Source organism: Leuresthes tenuis, unplaced genomic scaffold (genome assembly GCF_036924035.1).
Source record: "Leuresthes tenuis unplaced genomic scaffold, fLeuTen1.0.hap1 SCAF_3, whole genome shotgun sequence".
NCBI lineage: Eukaryota > Metazoa > Chordata > Actinopteri > Atheriniformes > Atherinopsidae > Leuresthes > Leuresthes tenuis.
This window is the reverse complement of record NW_027325357.1, coordinates 17,064,953-17,082,369: the sequence shown is the minus strand read 5'-3', so window position 1 is coordinate 17,082,369 and position 17,417 is coordinate 17,064,953. Positions and strand designations below refer to the sequence as shown.

Below are 17,417 nucleotides of genomic sequence, written 5' to 3'. Positions count from 1 at the left end.
AAGCATCTTTTTCTGGTTATCTGGGTAGCTTCGGGTAAAATCAGATCTGTTCTTAATCGTTTTTAGAAACCAGCCAAATGCAGTATTTCACCGTCATGTTATCGCCAACATAAACAAGCCTCTGGGACACGGTGCCATCAAAACATGGAGAGTTTTATGCTTGCTGTGACAAAAAATCAGAGGCGAAATCCGCCACCAAGTTGTGATATTGTAGTTTATTCACCAACAAAAAAAACTGTGTACCGTCGAGGTCTTCCTAAAACCTATGATGTGCCGGTTTTAATCCCCGCATTGTTGGTTTCCATGTTTACATTCAGTGCGAGTACTTTTTTGGTTCCTTTGGACCTCACTGCCACAGACCCATCTGTAACATCAAAGTCCAACACACTTGTGACCTCTAACTACTAAGTTCTGGTAAAGTCTCGTCAGTTTACTTTTTCCTTACGTTGCCAACAGCTGTTTTTGTTAAGGGGACGTCCTCAGAAGGGAGTATATAGAGTTGAACTGTGTTTGATAAATGTGGCTTATTCAGGAAAGTCAAATGAGTTTCCTGCTGACTTGACCGGAATGATTTACTTATTAATTGTTCCCACGATACTGTCAATGATTGAAACAACTCATTTCAGTTTACTGGTGGCTGCTGGAAGAAGTCCCGGGCAAACTTTTTGTGAGAAACATCTCGTATATTTAAGCTTGCTATAAAGGCTATCTGATCGAATGTTGATAAGTTATATTGTAGGTACCAGACTGGTATATTTTTGTGAAATTTGCATTTTGCCACATTTGCCGCTGTGCTCCTGTTGTTGCTGTTATCTAACTTGGCTAGATGTCTGTTGTCATTTATATAAACTCTTCAATTTCGTTTTCATTAAATATGAAATTGAGACGGAAACAACTGATTATCCCTTCGAGTTGATAAAAAAAGCAAACGCTGTGAAAATGGTGCATCAGCGCATTGTGTTCATCTTCAAATAAATGTCTCGTGACATCAGTTTAATTATTTCTCTGTGCTAATTGGTTCCACATGCCACTTTATTATCTTGACAAACTTTTCTCTCATCTGCAGATATCATTGTAACAACTAACGGAGAGCCTGTTACGTCCAAGGAGATCAAATCCTGCATCCATCTGATCCAGGAGCTGATAGTGGTGCGTTTGAATCAGGCGGTGGCCAATAAGCTCATCAGCTCTGTGGACTATCTGAGGGAGAGCTTCGTGGGAACTCTGGAGCGTTGTCTCAACAGTCTGGAAAAGTCCACCTTTGATTCCTCTGTTCACAATATTACTTCTAATCATCTAAAACAGGTGGGCAGTGGTTTTTGAAATGGGATCCTTAAATGTCCTTAAATGTTGATATTATGTCGCATGAAAGAAAAAAAAATGTACACATAAATTGAATCTGTGGTATCATATAAACTGCATATTAGTCGTTTCTTACTCTTATCTTACACTGTGGTCTTTTCAGCCTTTTTACCCCTTTATCTTATTTGTCACAGTTATTAAATGCTGCCTATCATGTGGAGGTCACCTTTCATTCAGGATCCTCTGTCACAAGATTCGTCTGGGAGCAAATCAAACAGGTCGGTGCCTCCAAAATATCAGTCGTGCAGCCGGTGACGGGTGACTTCTGAATGGATCGTTGTCATATCCGCGGTTTTGTTGCTCTTGGAAACCGTGGCAATAAAGAGGACTTTACATGATCGTTTTGTGTCCCTCCTATAGATAATCCACAGGATAACGTTTGTGAACCCTCCTGCCATCACTCCAGAGTGGAAGCGTAAAGTCGCCCAGGACGCCATAGAAAGTCTCAGCGCTGCCAAACTGGCTCGAAGCATCTGTTCCCAGTTCCGAACCCGGCTTAACAGCTCCCATGAGGCCTTTGCAGCTTCACTCCGCCAGGTGAAATGATTCTCCTCTTTAATAAAAACTTTAACCTCTTACACACCATCAAAATGATTGAATAGAAGTGTAAACAAACCGTAACATTCAGAGTTAATGTACTTAATGATTCACTCAAGGGTGACCCTTAAAATGATTTTCAAACGCAACAAACCATTGAAGGAGACACTCATCTCCAAACTGCTCACAGACATATTTGAGCCAATGTAAACCAGATGACCAAAGTTTGTAGACCAGTAAGTGGACAGATCATTTAAAATGGTAAGAGAAGCTAAACAAGGTGGTTTAATGTAATGGTAAAGATGGAGGATTGGCAGGTTGGGATGAATGTGATCATAACGTGTCTGATATGATTTTAGCACATCGAAGTCATGTACACTTTGAAAAGATGGATGACATCTGACTGATTTGATCATCCAGTCTTCATGTGTTTTGTGGACTTGGAGAAGGCTTGTGACTGTGTAACTTAAGGGTTTCTGTGGGTGGTGCTGTGGGAGTTTGGGGCACTGGAGTGACTTTTATGGGCTATTTGGTCCATGTATAACCGACGCAAGAGCTGTGTGACCAAGCTGCAGCAGAGTGCAGCTAAGTGATCAAACAGCCAGGATGAAAGTCAGCCCCCTCGAATCTGAGCCCATGGTTTTCAGCTGGCAAAGGGCAGAGAGTTCTCTTTGGACGAGTCTCTGCTTTAAGCAAGGGAGGACCTCGTTCATGTGTGATGGCAAGTTAGAGTGAGCGATGGACAGATGGATCGGGGTTTCGTCAGCAGGAACGAGTGTGCTGGTCTGTTATGAAATGAGCTGAACCAAAAGGCAAAGCTTTCGATTTCCCGGTCCATCTTTGTTTTGACCCTCAGCTGTGGTGGCAAGATTTGGGTAGTGACCGAAAGGATGAAGTCGCAGATACAAGCGGCGGAAATGAGTTTCCGTCTGAGGGAGCCCGAGGACAAAAGAGCTTGAGCATCTACGGGGAGCTCTCTGTAGAGCCGCTGCTCCTTCATCAAAAGGAGTCGGCTGAGGTGGTTCGTTTGGTTAGAATGCCTCCTGGTCGCCTCCCCATGTTGGTCTGAGAATGGCTCAGAGTCGCCCTGGAGGAGCTGGAGTCTCACTGCGAAGCCAGATGTGAGTTTTCCTTCTTGGATGGATAGATGGAATACAGCTGGCAGCACATTGTCCATCTGTGGTTTCAGACTCAGAGTTGTACCCATCAGAAACTTTGGTCCAACACAGCCTGCAGGATACAGTGCAATGTCATACTTTGATGTTGTGGCAGTTAGAGGTTTGTTCCCTGGGAGGTAGCTGTACTCACTGAACCGGTTGTGGGTAAGTTGGAACTCTGAATACTGAAGGTAAACATGTTTCTACTGGCAGTGGGAAAGGGTTTAATTGGCATGTTTTAGCAAGTGCGACCCAAATAAGCTGGCAGCTAAAAATATACCGTGGCATTGATTTTCTTTCAACGGTTTATGAGGCTTGTGCGCCTGCTGTATGTGGAACAGGTAGATAATTTTATTGCACAGCTTATGGTTGGATTAAAATCCTTTTTTCCTTTTCACTCTGCCTTTGAAGCCCAGAGTTTCATTAATTGTTGCAGCATTCTTCCATGAAGACCCTGACAAATCGGTTTCAGTGAAAATGTTGTACTGATAATCATCACGTCTACATTTTCAGTCACTAATTCTTTACTCAAGATGCGGTTGCACAAATACAATAATTAACTGTGACAATTTTATAGAACATGTGATGCGTGATGGTCCCTTATTTGATGGATATGATCCTAATTGTTTAGCTATTAATCTGATTAACTGCCTGAGTGAAGTACTGACCAGTCAACCAGAGAAAACCGTATCAGAAGTCTGTCACGTTCTTGTTGGAACTACCAGAATACCAAAGCTTTCATGAATCAGTCGACTCTTTCATTCATCGGTTGCGTCTTAAAGGCATAAAAAAAAAGGACGTCCTTGTTAACACAACGCTTGTCCTACTTGTGGGTTGCTTCTAGCTTGGCTGGGATTTCTGTTTGGAGTTTGCATGTTCTCCACATGCATGGTTTTGTTCTCCCTGTGTTCCTCTGGCTCTGTTTGTCTCTGTTTTGGCCCAGTGATGGACTAGAGGACGCTCCAGGCCTCATGGTTATTCCTCCCCACGCTTTTCACTCGCCTTTTCCTCGTGGAATTGACCGAGTGACGATTGCGCCACCGGTTAAAGTCACAAGTTCCGCAATGCCAGCTTACTTCCCTTTGCCATCTCAGAGTGACACTGCTTCGACACCCCCCCGTTCTGCCTTCGTACTTTAACACGCGATGTTCAGCGAAGGTGCATCAGGTTAAAAAAGGCATATGTGAAAAGGCCGGAGACGAAACAAACTCCCATCTCTGGTCTCTTGGTATGTAATGTTGCTTTCAGGAAGTTTTAAAAATGTGAAAGAGAAATTGAAAGTTTGCTGTAAATGTGAAAAAATAAAATAAAATAAAAAGGAGCATGAATGTAGGGACGTTTGCCTGGAGACGAAGGATTAGTAATATGAACTTTATTTAATCCTCAAGTTGCAACAGAGTGTAACAGTCTCTGGCTCAAAAGCCCGTTCAGTCTGGGTCAAATTTCCAGACACAATTTTTTTTTTTCTTTCCCCGTCTCTTTTTTTTTTTTAGACTTGTAGAAATATCACTTTTAAGGATCTTTAGTTTCAGCCCCGACTCGCTTCACTTAACGGAATACCTCCGTACATTTTTAAACACACAGCAGCAGTGTCAAAGACCTCAGAGTGGCTGGATCTTCCAAAAGATGAGTAGATAGAAGCTGAGGGAAGATTGAAATGTGCTAGTCACATGATGATTTTTGTGCCTTTTGTCAACCACACCGATCTTATCCTCAAGCTTCTAGAAGATTTAGTTTACATTAACATTCACAGCAGTGAAGTCTGTCTTTGCTGTGATGTTGAGCACATTTATTGTACAATGAAATCTATAATGTCTGACTCCGCACATGCAACACGGTTTAAGAGATACGATGGAATGTTAAAGATTTTCCCACTTTCTTAAAGTCTTTAAACTTTTTCTAGACTTTGCCTGAGAGGAGGCGCAAAGCCTGAGACTTTGAAAATCCCTAAAAGGGCAGCTGAGCTCAGTGTTTACACACAGATGGGAGGCATCTATTTACTGTTGCCCTCTGGTTTAAAAAAAAAATAAATAAATAAATGAATCAAGGAGCAACTCTCCTCGTAGAGAGAGGTCAAGGAAGCCGGGCTGTAGTCCCTGAGAACTTCCTGTAACTTTTGAAAGAGATGTGGAACAAATTAGCTGCAACAAGATTGATGACGATGGCAGACCTCGAGAACTCGGGCCTCTGACTTGTTGAAATATTTAGCAAGCTGTTGGTGCTCATTGCTTTAGTTGGTTGAGTGATAGCTTTTGACTTGTTTTAGTGCGGCTCCATCTTTGCTCTTAAAAAGCTGACTTTTTTTTCATGAAGAATACATTTCTTATTGCTTACATAAGAGCAACATGAAATGTGTAAGCATGCATAAACTATTTGCTTGGAATAGCTTCGACTGCGTCTTAAAGAAAAAGACAGCCAACACGAAGAGTAAGCGGTAAAAAAAAAAAAAAAAAGAGAATAGAGAACCATTGTTATACCTCGTTTGATTGCTCTTGATGCTAAACATGAGATGTTGGACCATATGTTGGTGTTTGCAGCTGGAAGAAGGGCACACAGGGCGCCTGGAGCGCACCGAGGACCTGTGGCTGCGTGTGAGGAAGGACCACGCCCCTCGGCTGGCTCGCCTGTCTTTGGAGAGCCGCTCCCTGAGGGACGTGCTGCTGCACGGTGAGTCACCACCGAACTCGCTCATTGTTCACTCGCAGCTAAAAGTCCCGCATTTAAAAAGCCCCAAATCCACTGACAAAAGTAGTGAAACTAAGATAAACAAGACATGGAGTTGCATGAAGTCTTAAACTTGAAGTTTCAGTCGAGTGCAGATGAGAACGTTCAGCAGATGAACTTTGGTAACTATTTGCACGGCCACAGCCTCACCAGTCAAACCAGTGCCTACAAAACTTTATTTCCCCTTTACAGCTCTAAGTAGTGTTGAAACAATGTTTTTTTTTTGTTTTCTACTTTCATGGATTTGATCGTTTTCTCACAGGCAAGCCTAAGCTTGGGCGAGAGTTGGGTCGGGGCCAATATGGAGTTGTGTACTTGTGCGACAGCTGGGGAGGACACTACCCGTGTGCCCTGAAGTCGGTAGTTCCACCTGACGACAAACACTGGAATGATTTGGCTTTGGAGTTTCACTACACAAGGTGCATTAGTAAGAGCGAGTGTGATAACATTTCCACACGTCAGGAATGATAAATTTACTGACACTGTGTGTGTGTGCATGAGAAATGTCAAAAGGTGTAAGCAGCTTCTGAGGCAGCTCCATTGTTCAAGTGGAGAGCCTGTTCTTATTGGACTTGACAGTTATTCTTTTGTAGCAGCCGTACTCCACCCATGTCGGATTTGTTTGGACTGTGAATGCTTGAGGCTATTCTGCTTCACTTCAACTCTATGTTGTAGGTCGTTGTGTCTTATCAATGCTCCGACCACCACAGATCTGAGGAGTTTTCTCTAGACTTTCTAAAATGACTCTCTATGTGAACTACAGGTTTGCTTTAATAAAGTATCTTTGTCCACCTCTTCCATTGGATATGTGTTGTGTTCCAGGTCTCTGCCGAAGCATCAGCGGCTTGTCGACCTGCACGGCTCAGTGATCGATCACACTTACGGAGACGGCTCCAGCATCGCTGTGCTGCTAATCATGGAGCGGCTGCACCGAGACCTCTACACAGGCCTGAAGGTGACTCGATAATACAGTGACTGTCAAACAACATTTTCTAATAGGAACATCATCTCCATTTTCCACTCTACTCTGTACCTCCAGTTAAATCTCCCTTTTTTTCCTCCCTCTTTTCTTCATTTTTTGTCCATTTCTGACAGGCTGGTTTATCACTGAAGGAGAGACTTCAGATTGCTCTGGATGTGGTGGAGGGGATTCGTTTCCTGCATGGTCAGGGTCTCTTGCACAGAGACATAAAGCTGAAAAACGTTCTAGTAAGCTGACACCAACTACCAGTGACATATACTCATGCTTTCCTTTACTGTGTCACAGTCCGTGTGGTGTTCATCATCATGTGTTGCAGAACTTCAGTATGTACCAGGAACTTGTAATTGAACATTCTATCTGAAGCACCAGCCGCCCCAAATATGTAGAGAATTTAATTTTATGGGTCCCAGCACACTTTCTTTGTCCACTTGTATGTATATATAAAGTTCAATATAAAGAGCACATCACGAATCATCATTTCACTCTAAAACACTGTTTCCTTTTAGTTGGACAAACAAAATCGTGCAAAGATCACTGATCTGGGCTTCTGTAAACCAGAAGCCATGATGTCTGGCAGCATTGTTGGAACTCCCATCCACATGGCTCCGGAGCTGTTTACAGGTACGATTACCGAGCAAGTCACACCGCTGTTCAATTCAATTCAATTCAATTCAATTTTATTTATATAGCGGCAAATTACAACAATTGCGAAGATCTTTAAGATATGATGGAGCTCGGTCATTAAGAGCTCTATGTATGAGGAGAAGAATCTTAAATTCTATTCTGAATTTAACAGGGAGCCAATGAAGAGAAGCTAAAACTGGAGAAACATGATCTCCTGTTGGTTCTCATCAGAACTCTGGCTGCAGCATGTTAATGACATCACGGGGAAACTCCTGTAGTACTACGTCAAACTGTTTGATTTGTCTGAAGTCTCTGAAAAAGCAGCCAAAGTGTAACAAAGTCAAAAGGTCTTTATTGGCTTTAGGGTCCTGTCATGTGATGCTGAACTTGTGTAGGACAAGAACATCGGCTCACAGCTTTCTGCGTGTTAAAATGATGATGCCTGATTTAGTCTCTGCGGTGGCTCTTCTCCTGACAGGAAAGTATGATAATTCAGTTGATGTTTACGCCTTCGGGATCCTGTTCTGGTACCTCTGCACCGGTTCAGTGAAGCTTCCAGAAGCCTTTGAGAAATGCTCCAGTAAGGACCAGCTGTGGAACAATGTTAAAAAAGGTAAGGGTTGCCCTAAAAGATGAGTCATTTTAGGTATGGTCAACTAACATGTAAAGACTCAGACTGAGGAATAAGATTGATGTGTACTTTCTTGTGTCACAAAGAACACAAAAACTCACATTCTGCTGTTGGTCCATTTGCTTTCACCTCACAAGATTTCACTTGAGCCCTTTTTACTCTGGTTAAACCCCCCCCACTGACATTTGCTAAACGCTGGCTTTTAAGGACAGTGGGCAAAAGTGTTGATTCAGCATTCAGCCCCTGTGGTCACAGGGATTGATCGACTCCAGCTGAACTGTGCACATGTGCTGTGTGCACATGCTGAAATTCATTGAGGATACAACAGTGGGAACAGCTCATGCAGAACGCGCTGTAAAGCCATACCCTGATGTTGTTGTAGTTAGTGGAGTGGAGTTAAACCTGCTACTACTGGAAACGGGAGGGGATTTGATTGTTTTCTATTTTTTTTTAGGGGGTGTACTCGCTTATCTTGCATGAGATGAACCTGAAGGCAAATTTTCTATAAAGCAACATTTCAACAAGTTTGCTTCAAATTAGCTTTGAACCAGCTAGTGGCATAACGAGGTTGGCGTATTCTTGTGTTAACCTTTGTGTTAAAGAGGCTTAAACTGCAGCACGTTTAGAGCGTTTCACACCTTTATAAATGACCTGAACTACAACAGAATTTGTATGTAACAAAAAAAAGCAGATTTGGTTGATAAAACTATCTCTTTGTGAACTGAAACCCTTTTATGTAACGCACAGCCATGTAAAGCATTTAATTATTTAGACGAGCTTTGACACCCTGTGTTTCTGCCTGTCAGCTGTCAGGGTCTAACTCGTGTCCGTGTCTTTCTCAGGTGCCAGACCGGAGCGGCTGCCCAGTTTCGATGAGGAATGCTGGCAGCTGATGGAGGCCTGCTGGAACGGCGACCCTTCCCTGAGACCCATGCTCGGTATTGTGGAGCCCAGCCTGCAAAGCATCATGGGTCGGCTCTGCAACTGCCGCTCTGAGCAGAAAAGCAGCAGCCTTGAGGACTCGAACTGAAAACACTCCAAACAAACTAACATATATGTGATAGGGATTCTTGTCAGAAGAAGTATTTTTGTTGTATTTATCAAGAACGGAGCTGAACGGGCCAATCAAAGGTGACCAATGTGCGAGTTGTCCTTGTTCACTGTTGGATTTTGGTTATTTATGAGGAGGTGATGGAGACAAGAAGTGTGTAAATGTGTTTTATTCTTTGTGTATTTGTATACAAACTCAACACTATGCTTTCATCGTAGTTGCAGTGCTAATTCATACTTTGTCATAGAATTGTGACTAGATGCAAATTGTTTTAAAAAAGCAGTCTGTTCCCAGTATTATGAAAAAAAAGTATGAATATATGAGATTAATTTTAGATTGTATTTAAACTGAACATGTCTGCATCTATACAAAACAACTTTTTTTTAATAAAATGATCTGTTACAACAAAATGACTGTGTCATGAATAAGTTATTAGAATCACATGATTAATTGCTTTTCACTGAGGATTTTGTCAAGGGTAAAACATTTCAAGGCATCTTTTTCAGCTTAATTGACCTGTGATACCTCAAAAGAAGGCAATGCCTGTGCCTGTGAGGGTGAATGATTATTTTCTTCCCCTTTTTGGCTGAGATGAGGAGCTGGAGGAGATTAATTAGGCTTTTGGTGCTGTAGGTTATAAAAACATGACCCCCTCAGTGTGAAGCATGACTATAAAGCGAGACTCAGAAAAAATGGTCAGAATAAACATGTTTTGGAACCAGTTTGCGGTTGAAGTTGCAGCAAAATAATGTGTCTGAGGGTGTTTTGTGCAGTTTACTTCAGCACAACAATGATTTGCTTCATCCTCTACAACGTCAGTTTTAGGTCTGCTTAAGTTTCTCTGTGTAACTGACTTGCAGATAAAAACCATGATGTCGGAGGGATGCCTTCATAGATTTAAGTTCGTTCACATTTCTGAGACAGCAGCCACTTGGCAGGGATGATAAAACACTATTTGTAAGACCTTTTAAAGCCAGTGAGCAGCTTTAGCGCCACCTAGTGACTTATTCTTTAGTCGTCTCCCTCTCTGGTTCTAAATTCTCAGGATAAATTCACAAAATCACATGTGATGTTAAAACAGAAGTTTGGATACTTGTGACATGAGCTTGTAAATAACCAAAGCCAGACTTCAGATCAGCCCAGATACTGTACATTACATTACATTTAAAAACGTTATTATCACTTTAAACGCTCTCTGTCATAGTTTTAAGAGTAAAGCACATTCAAATGTTAAGTTATTGATTAAAACACTGATAACTAAAAATAATATATATCTATGATGAACAATTTTCACAGTTACATATGTTATTCAAAATAAAGTGTGCAACTATACTGTGTTTTCTGAGGGAAACATGCATTTGTTTACGGTTTCCTGAGATTTGAGAATCTTTCTATTGAAGTTGGACTTTGTTTTCTCACTCCTCCTCCTCATACTGCTCATTACCTCCAGTTACCTGAAAAATGACACCTCTTCTTCTTCAAATCTCATAGGCCTTTGAAAATGAGATCAGCATCAATTAAATGAAACTCACCTTATTCACCCAATTCTGTATGTGGCCAAATGGAAACATTTGGAGGATATTTAAATATGTTTGTGCAAATTTGATGAATGGATGATATGTTTACAGGTACATTATTTTTAAAGTCTGAAATAAGAACCTCTCATGGCTGAAAGAGCTGGAGCTAAGCGATGGCTACACATTATATCTATAAATAATATTATTTAATTCAAACATTTTCCTAAGGAACAAAAATCAAGTGAGATGAGAGAGAATAAGAAAAGGAACAAAAGGTCGAAGATGGAAACATTCCTTTCAACAGAAGCAAAATTAGAATATGATACTTGTTTCGTACAATTTCAGAGAGCAAATGCACTGAAGCGTTATGCAAAGGTTTGTGCACCAGAGATGATTTGAGCACAACTTCTACCATTAACATTGGCTTGTTGGTAAGGTTTTTGCCTGTTCAAAGTCACCGTGAAAAAAATGTAGTGACGTGAATTTCAAAGCTTTAAAAATATACCCTCACTTTGCAAAACTTGTCCCAACGATCAGCATCTATGGCTAGAGCTGCCGAGCTCTCTGAGAAGGAAAATATCCGGTGTTTGCCAAATGGGAAAAGACCACAGAAAGGTTGGATAGTAATACTGGAAGTTGTTTCCTGTTTCTTAAAATAAACTAATGATGATTCATTAAGAAAAGAAACATTAACATCTAAACAAACCTGGTGTATTTTAGTGAAAACAGTTTCTAATATTTCCAAAACCGCATTAAAAAGCATATCCTGAAAAGCATAGAAATTTCACGAAAAAGGCAGCTCTCAAACTGTTCAGCACCACGGTAAACCAATCATGCTTCGGGTTTGTGTTGCTGCAAGTGCAGGATAATTGTCCTAAACAATAATCAAAAATGTGGCATTATCTGAAGCTTCTCCCTGGCTGCGGCCAGATGAACAAACACAATCTGTGGATCGACTCTGAATGCATTGAATGCATTAAAGACGGCTGAAGGATCTCACTGAAGAAAATGGAAGTTACAAAGTATTAACAATGCAATGTTTGATATTTTGAAATAATAAAGTATATAAATAATAAAACTGATTAAGATATTAAGGACTGTACCATCTTTTATCCTCTTAGTTATTCAGCTGATCTTATGAGCTTCTGGCAGAAATTTTGACGCATACTTAAACTTTAGCACGACTTTGTGCACGGTGAGCTCTGTGGGAAGTAATGAAGAGTTTATATTCAACAAGTGACACTAAATAGAACGAGACAAACCCTTTATCCCTGTTGTAACAGAGTAAAACCTCACCTTCAAACCCCAACAAAGCTGGAAGTTACCTGCCAGAGAACTGAATTCTGCAGCCAGAGGTGAGCACACACCACAGCACAAAACCCTCAGTAAAAAAACTATTTGCTATTTCACTGTTTCTTGATGACAGAACGAGATGATAAGATAAGTTAATAGGTTTGAGAGGTGCCAGAAGGTAGACTTTGTCTACTGTCTAATCACAGGACAGTTTGATATTCAAACAGACGAGAAGGCAACAACCCTCCACCACAAAGCTAAGCAGGCTTCTCAAAATGTAAACCTTTCGCTTTAATTATTCGAAAAATCTAAATCAAACTAATCTTATTAGACTTAGCATTTTATACTGTAACTCCACCTGTACAGTAGCACTTTTTTCATGGTCTTTGGTGTGGGGTGTGCTTATGTTTGGACTTTGTTCTTTGGTTTTTGATGTTGTTTGTGCTAACTTTACTTCCTGTTTGATTTTCAAATTGTGGTCTTTGTGAATTCTGCACCTGTTCATGATTCACATTTTGCTTTAGTTTACATATTGTCTTCTGACAGTCATTACCTTTCCTTGTGTAGATCCTGTCCAACATTCTTTTTGACCAGCCAGATGGTAGTCGTACCCCGTGTCCAAACACCCAGTTTAGTCCTGTTCACATCTTCGGCACTCAACCTGTTTTGTTTTCAGAGTACATATGTTTTCCTTGCCCTGTTTTCCAGTATGCTTTGGACTTTTGGATTAACTACCATAAAGAACTTTGTGTTTCTTTCTTTCTAGTCTCAAAGTTCCTGTGTGTTTGAGCCCTCCTTTAAACTACAACCACGACATATTTGTGTCAAACTAGCTTGCAAAAACTTTCTGAAAAAGCAACGATGCTTCACTTGGCACTGATTAAAAAGTTTAAAAAAAACGCACATGGTAGAAAACAGTTTAATTGATAAAAACAGGAGCAGAGTAAAATAGACAATCCAGTGTTTGGACATCAGTGTTAAAACACCATGACTGACATGGTAGTGTTGATCCTTATGGCATGGAATTTATACATTAAGTTCACATGGATTGTAAAAATGGCGTCAACAAATATCACATCAATCTGAGTGACAGCGGTAACTCATGAAGGACATTTCCTCCCGAGCACCAATAGTGATTCCTACTTACATTTCAAGATATGTTTTTGATTCATTTACAGGCCACTCTGTACAGAAAAAAACGGATTACAGCTCAAATAGAATCACAGCACAAGACTGCGTGTATTTTTTTTCTTTTTTACAAAAGACAAAGCTCTGCTTCTAATCTATAAAATACAGTTGTTTAGTCACTGAACTCAAAACAAATGATACAATGAAGAAATATGAGAGCGTCTGTAAAAAAAAAAAAGTGCTCCCAGTGATTTACGAAAACATAAGGATGTATCAAAAGTCCTTTGAGTCCTCTGCACATGCAGTTTTGACCTCTCGAAGGCTTTCAGTCTGTGCAGCTGTTCCTTCTGGAAACAGCCCTCAGTGACAAGACATAGCTTATGTGGAGCGTCTGTTAACAGGCAGATTCTTTCTCCTGTTTTCAAGTTCAGTTGAACACAAAAAGAGCCTCGGCGTCTGTGAACGACCCGCACTCAACCGTCCTGTGCCTCTTTGACATTTCAGCCATGTGACATAACTCAATAACCTGAGTGTGACCTCCTCAAGCTGGCACAGACGCCAGCAGCTCACACAGCAACCGGAGAGACAGCACAAAACAATTCCGCATGAAAAAGGAAATTTCCCTGAATGTTTGCAAGTCTACGATTAAATGACCCAGCCCAACGGCACGACATCTTTACTGTTCCATGGCCTTCAAAACAAGAAATTTATCCTGGAACCAGAACAGAAAAAAACAAACAAAAATACTACAAAAATGGAAAATATAATAAAAAAAAACAAAAAAAAGAAAGAAAAAAAACGAACACCAACTAATGTGGGCAGTAAATTTAAAAAAAAAGTGCATTTCTTCAAGTATGTAAACAAAACAAATTCTTTAAAGGGAGACTTTTTCTGTCAGTGTGCAGTGACTCCTGAAGTTTGGCACACACGCATGGACTCACACACACCCACTCACGGCAATCACGAAGACGAGGGGGAATTCCTTCTTTTCCTTTTTCCAGCAGACTTCAAGGAGAGGTCTGCTACTTGTGGCTTTCAGTCACTGCTGAGGAAGGATGCTCTACGACCTGCAAAGACACACCTCTCCGTCAGCGAGGTCACATGCAGCTGTTGCAGTGGCTGCTGGGAAAACAGGGAGGTGTGACGAGGGGAAGGAGGAGGAGGAAGGTGAGGCCAAGATGGATGGAGAGAAGAATGCAGGACAACACAAGGCGGAACGCAAAGATAAATGAAAATGAATAAAAAAAAAACGTGAGGTGAAAGACTTCCAAACAGACAAACACACATACACACAACCGGGGGGGGGGGGGGGGTGAACCGTTCTGAAGACAGTGATCCTGATTGTTTTTAAATGAGGATCAAAGCTTCATGGTATAAAATTAAAGAATAAAAATCTGTGATTTTTGGAAAGAGAAGGGGGGCAAAGAGGGTTAATTAGTAACTATGGTTTATACAGTATATTTACCGTTAATATGACCGAGTGCATTGCAGGAACTTTAAAACACCTTTTTTTTATACATGTCATTAAAAGACACAAACACACAAGTTTATGTCGACAACTGGGGTTCAAGCTGTGTCTCCACTACGCATCTTCAGCAAGTCCTGCTCTACTGTATATATGCTGCTCATTTTCAACAAGAAAAGCTGTAGCAAGAGGGTTTTGTGTGAAGCAATCCTTTATCTTTGCTTCTCATTTAAATGTCAATGCAGTAAAACTGTGGCGGAGGAGGACGTTCTGGAAAAGGGTGGAGGACATTTCAGATGCTTACAGTCTTAAAATAATAAATAAATCAGTAAAATGATGGAAAAACATTTTTGTCCTGAACATTAGATTTGTTAACAGATGTCTGGTCTAATTTTTAAACTTATCAGACCTTTATATGAACCAACATTTAAAAATGTTAAGCTTTAAATGAAAAAAAAAGAGACAAATTTGTGTATAGAATCAAAGGGAAGTTTTCACATCCTGTCTGTTTTTTTCTTTCTCGTCAGTCGACACATGTTCTCCACAAAGATCTCAGATGATACCCATGTATCCAGGTTGAGCTTGAATGACTACATGACTACAAATCTACACCCAATTCTCACACACAAGACTGAACCAAAACTGTTTTAAAATGAGTCTGAGAAAACTTGTCTGTAGAATGTTAAACTCTAAATCTGCAGTGATACCGACAGGCTCTGCTCTCTTATTCACAACAGAAAACAGCTCAGTTGTTTGCAACATTAAGCTGCTTTGGTGGTTTGTTTCGACAGCGTTATTTGCTCACAATTTATGTGAGCTGCACGTCCACAAAACCCAGAACTTCTGAGTGCTTCATAAGCACGAAATACAAAGTAGAAAAGTTCTGAGTAATGAATAATATATCATTTGTCCTTTAAAATATACTCATAATGCTTCTACGTTTTGAGTGCAGTGAAATTAAACTGTTATTACAGGTTTCTACACACTGGTTTTTACTCTGTGGGGGGAGGAGTGCTGTCTTCATTTGGCTTCACATTAGGATTAGCACATGGAACAAGACAGACTACCAATGAGAACAATCATGGGGGGCAGCGGCACAAACTGTATGACGCGGACAGCTGGACAACACTGAATGAGCGAACAGTTATACAACAGGGGAAACACTGACAGGCAGAAAACAACATTTAAGATTTAACACTTTTAAATCAGATGAAAATTCCTGCAATTTTCATCTGATTTTGGTGATTCGGATCAAAAGCATGTGCTGATACTCACTCTGATCCTGATGAGTCACCGTCCACCGTCCCCGCCTTGATGCGCAGGGCAACGCCGTTCAGCTGATCAGGCAGACTGGGTTTAGCCGGACCGGCTCGGTTATCACTGGAGGAGGATCCATGTGGGGATGCTGATCCCGGAGCGCTTTCGCACAGTTCATTGTGGATACGGTGCAGACCGTTCCTCTCTACAATTGGAGAAAGCTGCTTCTTCTTTAGGATTCCTTGACAGGATTAAAATAAGATGCGATGTCTCAGTGCAAACTCAGCGGTAAGGTTTGGTTTACTTTGCTTGTGTAAGAAATTCAATCTATCCATTCTTAAAAATCTATTTATTCTCAGTATTAAAGACACATCATGGGCAAAATCAGCCACCATCTGCGATGACTGAGAATTTATTTTCAGATCACCACATGCATCATAAGACAATCAAGGTCAGACAGCTTGTGTGTGCTATGTTTCAGGAAGCAAACCTGACTACTTTTGAGGTGGGGCTCTACAGTTAATTTGCATGCACTGTGAGAAACTGATGAAACAAGAAGCAAGCAACCGGTAGGAGAAGTTAGCACAGTCTGGATGGAGAAGACTGTACAAGCAAGCCCGTGTAAGGAGCCCCTAGTGCTCAGAGAGCCAAGTGAGCTGTGGGAGCTGGTCGAGAAGCTCGCTGACAGGTTCGCTCAGTCAAGAGCATGGGAGCCACGACTTTGGCTAAGAGCTAACTGAAGGGTTGTTAGCTTGTTGGCAGAATAAGCTGGGACCTTAGTGCTGAGTGCTCAGCTGGTAACTAAGGCGAACTGGCTCTGAAACTCGGTCTGCTCTTGGCTGTTCAGCAGTGTCTTTTTAATACAGTTGAAAGCCATCAGAGGTCAAAACATTACTATTTTGATACTTCCACTTGCATGTAATCTTGTTGAATTGAACTTTTTTCTTGAGAAACACTCTGTTTTAAACATTACAACTTAATCACCCCAATATTAGCAGTGATAACCAGAGCAGAGTGTAAAATAAACAGTGAAGACCAGTGTCACGGCTGGAGGGGAGGAGATGAGGCCGGGGCTGATCAGTATATTCATAGATCCCTGAACACTGAGCGACCAAAAAGGTGAAGAATTAGTGCCAATTACTAAGACCATGAGAGGGTTTCTTATTTATTAGTTTTGCTTCGTTTGGCAAAAAAAAAAAGTCAGAATGCTTTTTACAGGGATTACAAACTGCTGGAGAAAGGCTTTAATACCCACTGACATTGAAGACCTATCATCAAACTTAGCATTGATATTTAAAAAAAGGTTGAAGTGTACATAATATGTTCAGGTGTTTAGTTTGGGTGAAGTTCTACCTCTGTGAGGGTGAGTGCTAAGGATGGGCAGGGTAGGCAGCAGCATGGAGTCCTGCGACCTGTCGTCTGATAAAGTCCGCAAGTTACGGCCGAGGATGGCGTCTGGAGTTTCCATCTTAAGTCTGTCTCCACCTGCACGTTCACCGTCATCCATCACTGCTGTGTAATCTCCAGGCCAGTACATCTTACTTAAATTGTTGTCTGAAAAACACAGACAAGGAGTGAAATAAATCTCTTTATCTCAGCAGTAAGTATCCAATTTCCTGAAGAATGAATATCCATCAGCACTTTTAAAAACCCAAAGAACTTACTGCTTTTGAGCTGGTGTTTACAAGA

At 41.1% G+C, this 17,417-nt stretch overlaps 2 protein-coding genes across 3 annotated transcripts in view; one reads left to right on the top strand and one right to left on the bottom strand.

Moving 5' to 3' along the window:
• Window positions 1-9,158, top strand: part of dstyk (dual serine/threonine and tyrosine protein kinase) — a 95,743-nt gene extending 86,585 nt beyond the window's left edge. For both annotated transcript variants that reach the window (XM_072382183.1, XM_072382182.1), the window contains 10 exons: window positions 1,067-1,305; window positions 1,497-1,580; window positions 1,723-1,899; window positions 5,594-5,723; window positions 6,043-6,199; window positions 6,603-6,735; window positions 6,876-6,989; window positions 7,269-7,383; window positions 7,865-7,999; window positions 8,860-9,158. In XM_072382183.1, coding sequence (XP_072238284.1) covers window positions 1,067-1,305; window positions 1,497-1,580; window positions 1,723-1,899; window positions 5,594-5,723; window positions 6,043-6,199; window positions 6,603-6,735; window positions 6,876-6,989; window positions 7,269-7,383; window positions 7,865-7,999; window positions 8,860-9,047 — 1,472 coding nt within the window. In that variant the 3' untranslated portion in view covers window positions 9,048-9,158. The remainder of the gene's footprint in view (window positions 1-1,066; window positions 1,306-1,496; window positions 1,581-1,722; window positions 1,900-5,593; window positions 5,724-6,042; window positions 6,200-6,602; window positions 6,736-6,875; window positions 6,990-7,268; window positions 7,384-7,864; window positions 8,000-8,859) is intronic.
• Window positions 9,159-13,815: 4,657 nt separating this feature from the next.
• Window positions 13,816-17,417, bottom strand: part of celsr2 (cadherin, EGF LAG seven-pass G-type receptor 2) — a 65,086-nt gene continuing 61,484 nt past the window's right edge. The window contains exons 32-34 of the mRNA XM_072382179.1: window positions 17,082-17,282; window positions 15,747-15,969; window positions 13,816-14,073 (exon numbers count right to left, since the gene is read on the bottom strand). Coding sequence (XP_072238280.1) covers window positions 14,067-14,073; window positions 15,747-15,969; window positions 17,082-17,282 — 431 coding nt within the window. The 3' untranslated portion in view covers window positions 13,816-14,066. The remainder of the gene's footprint in view (window positions 14,074-15,746; window positions 15,970-17,081; window positions 17,283-17,417) is intronic.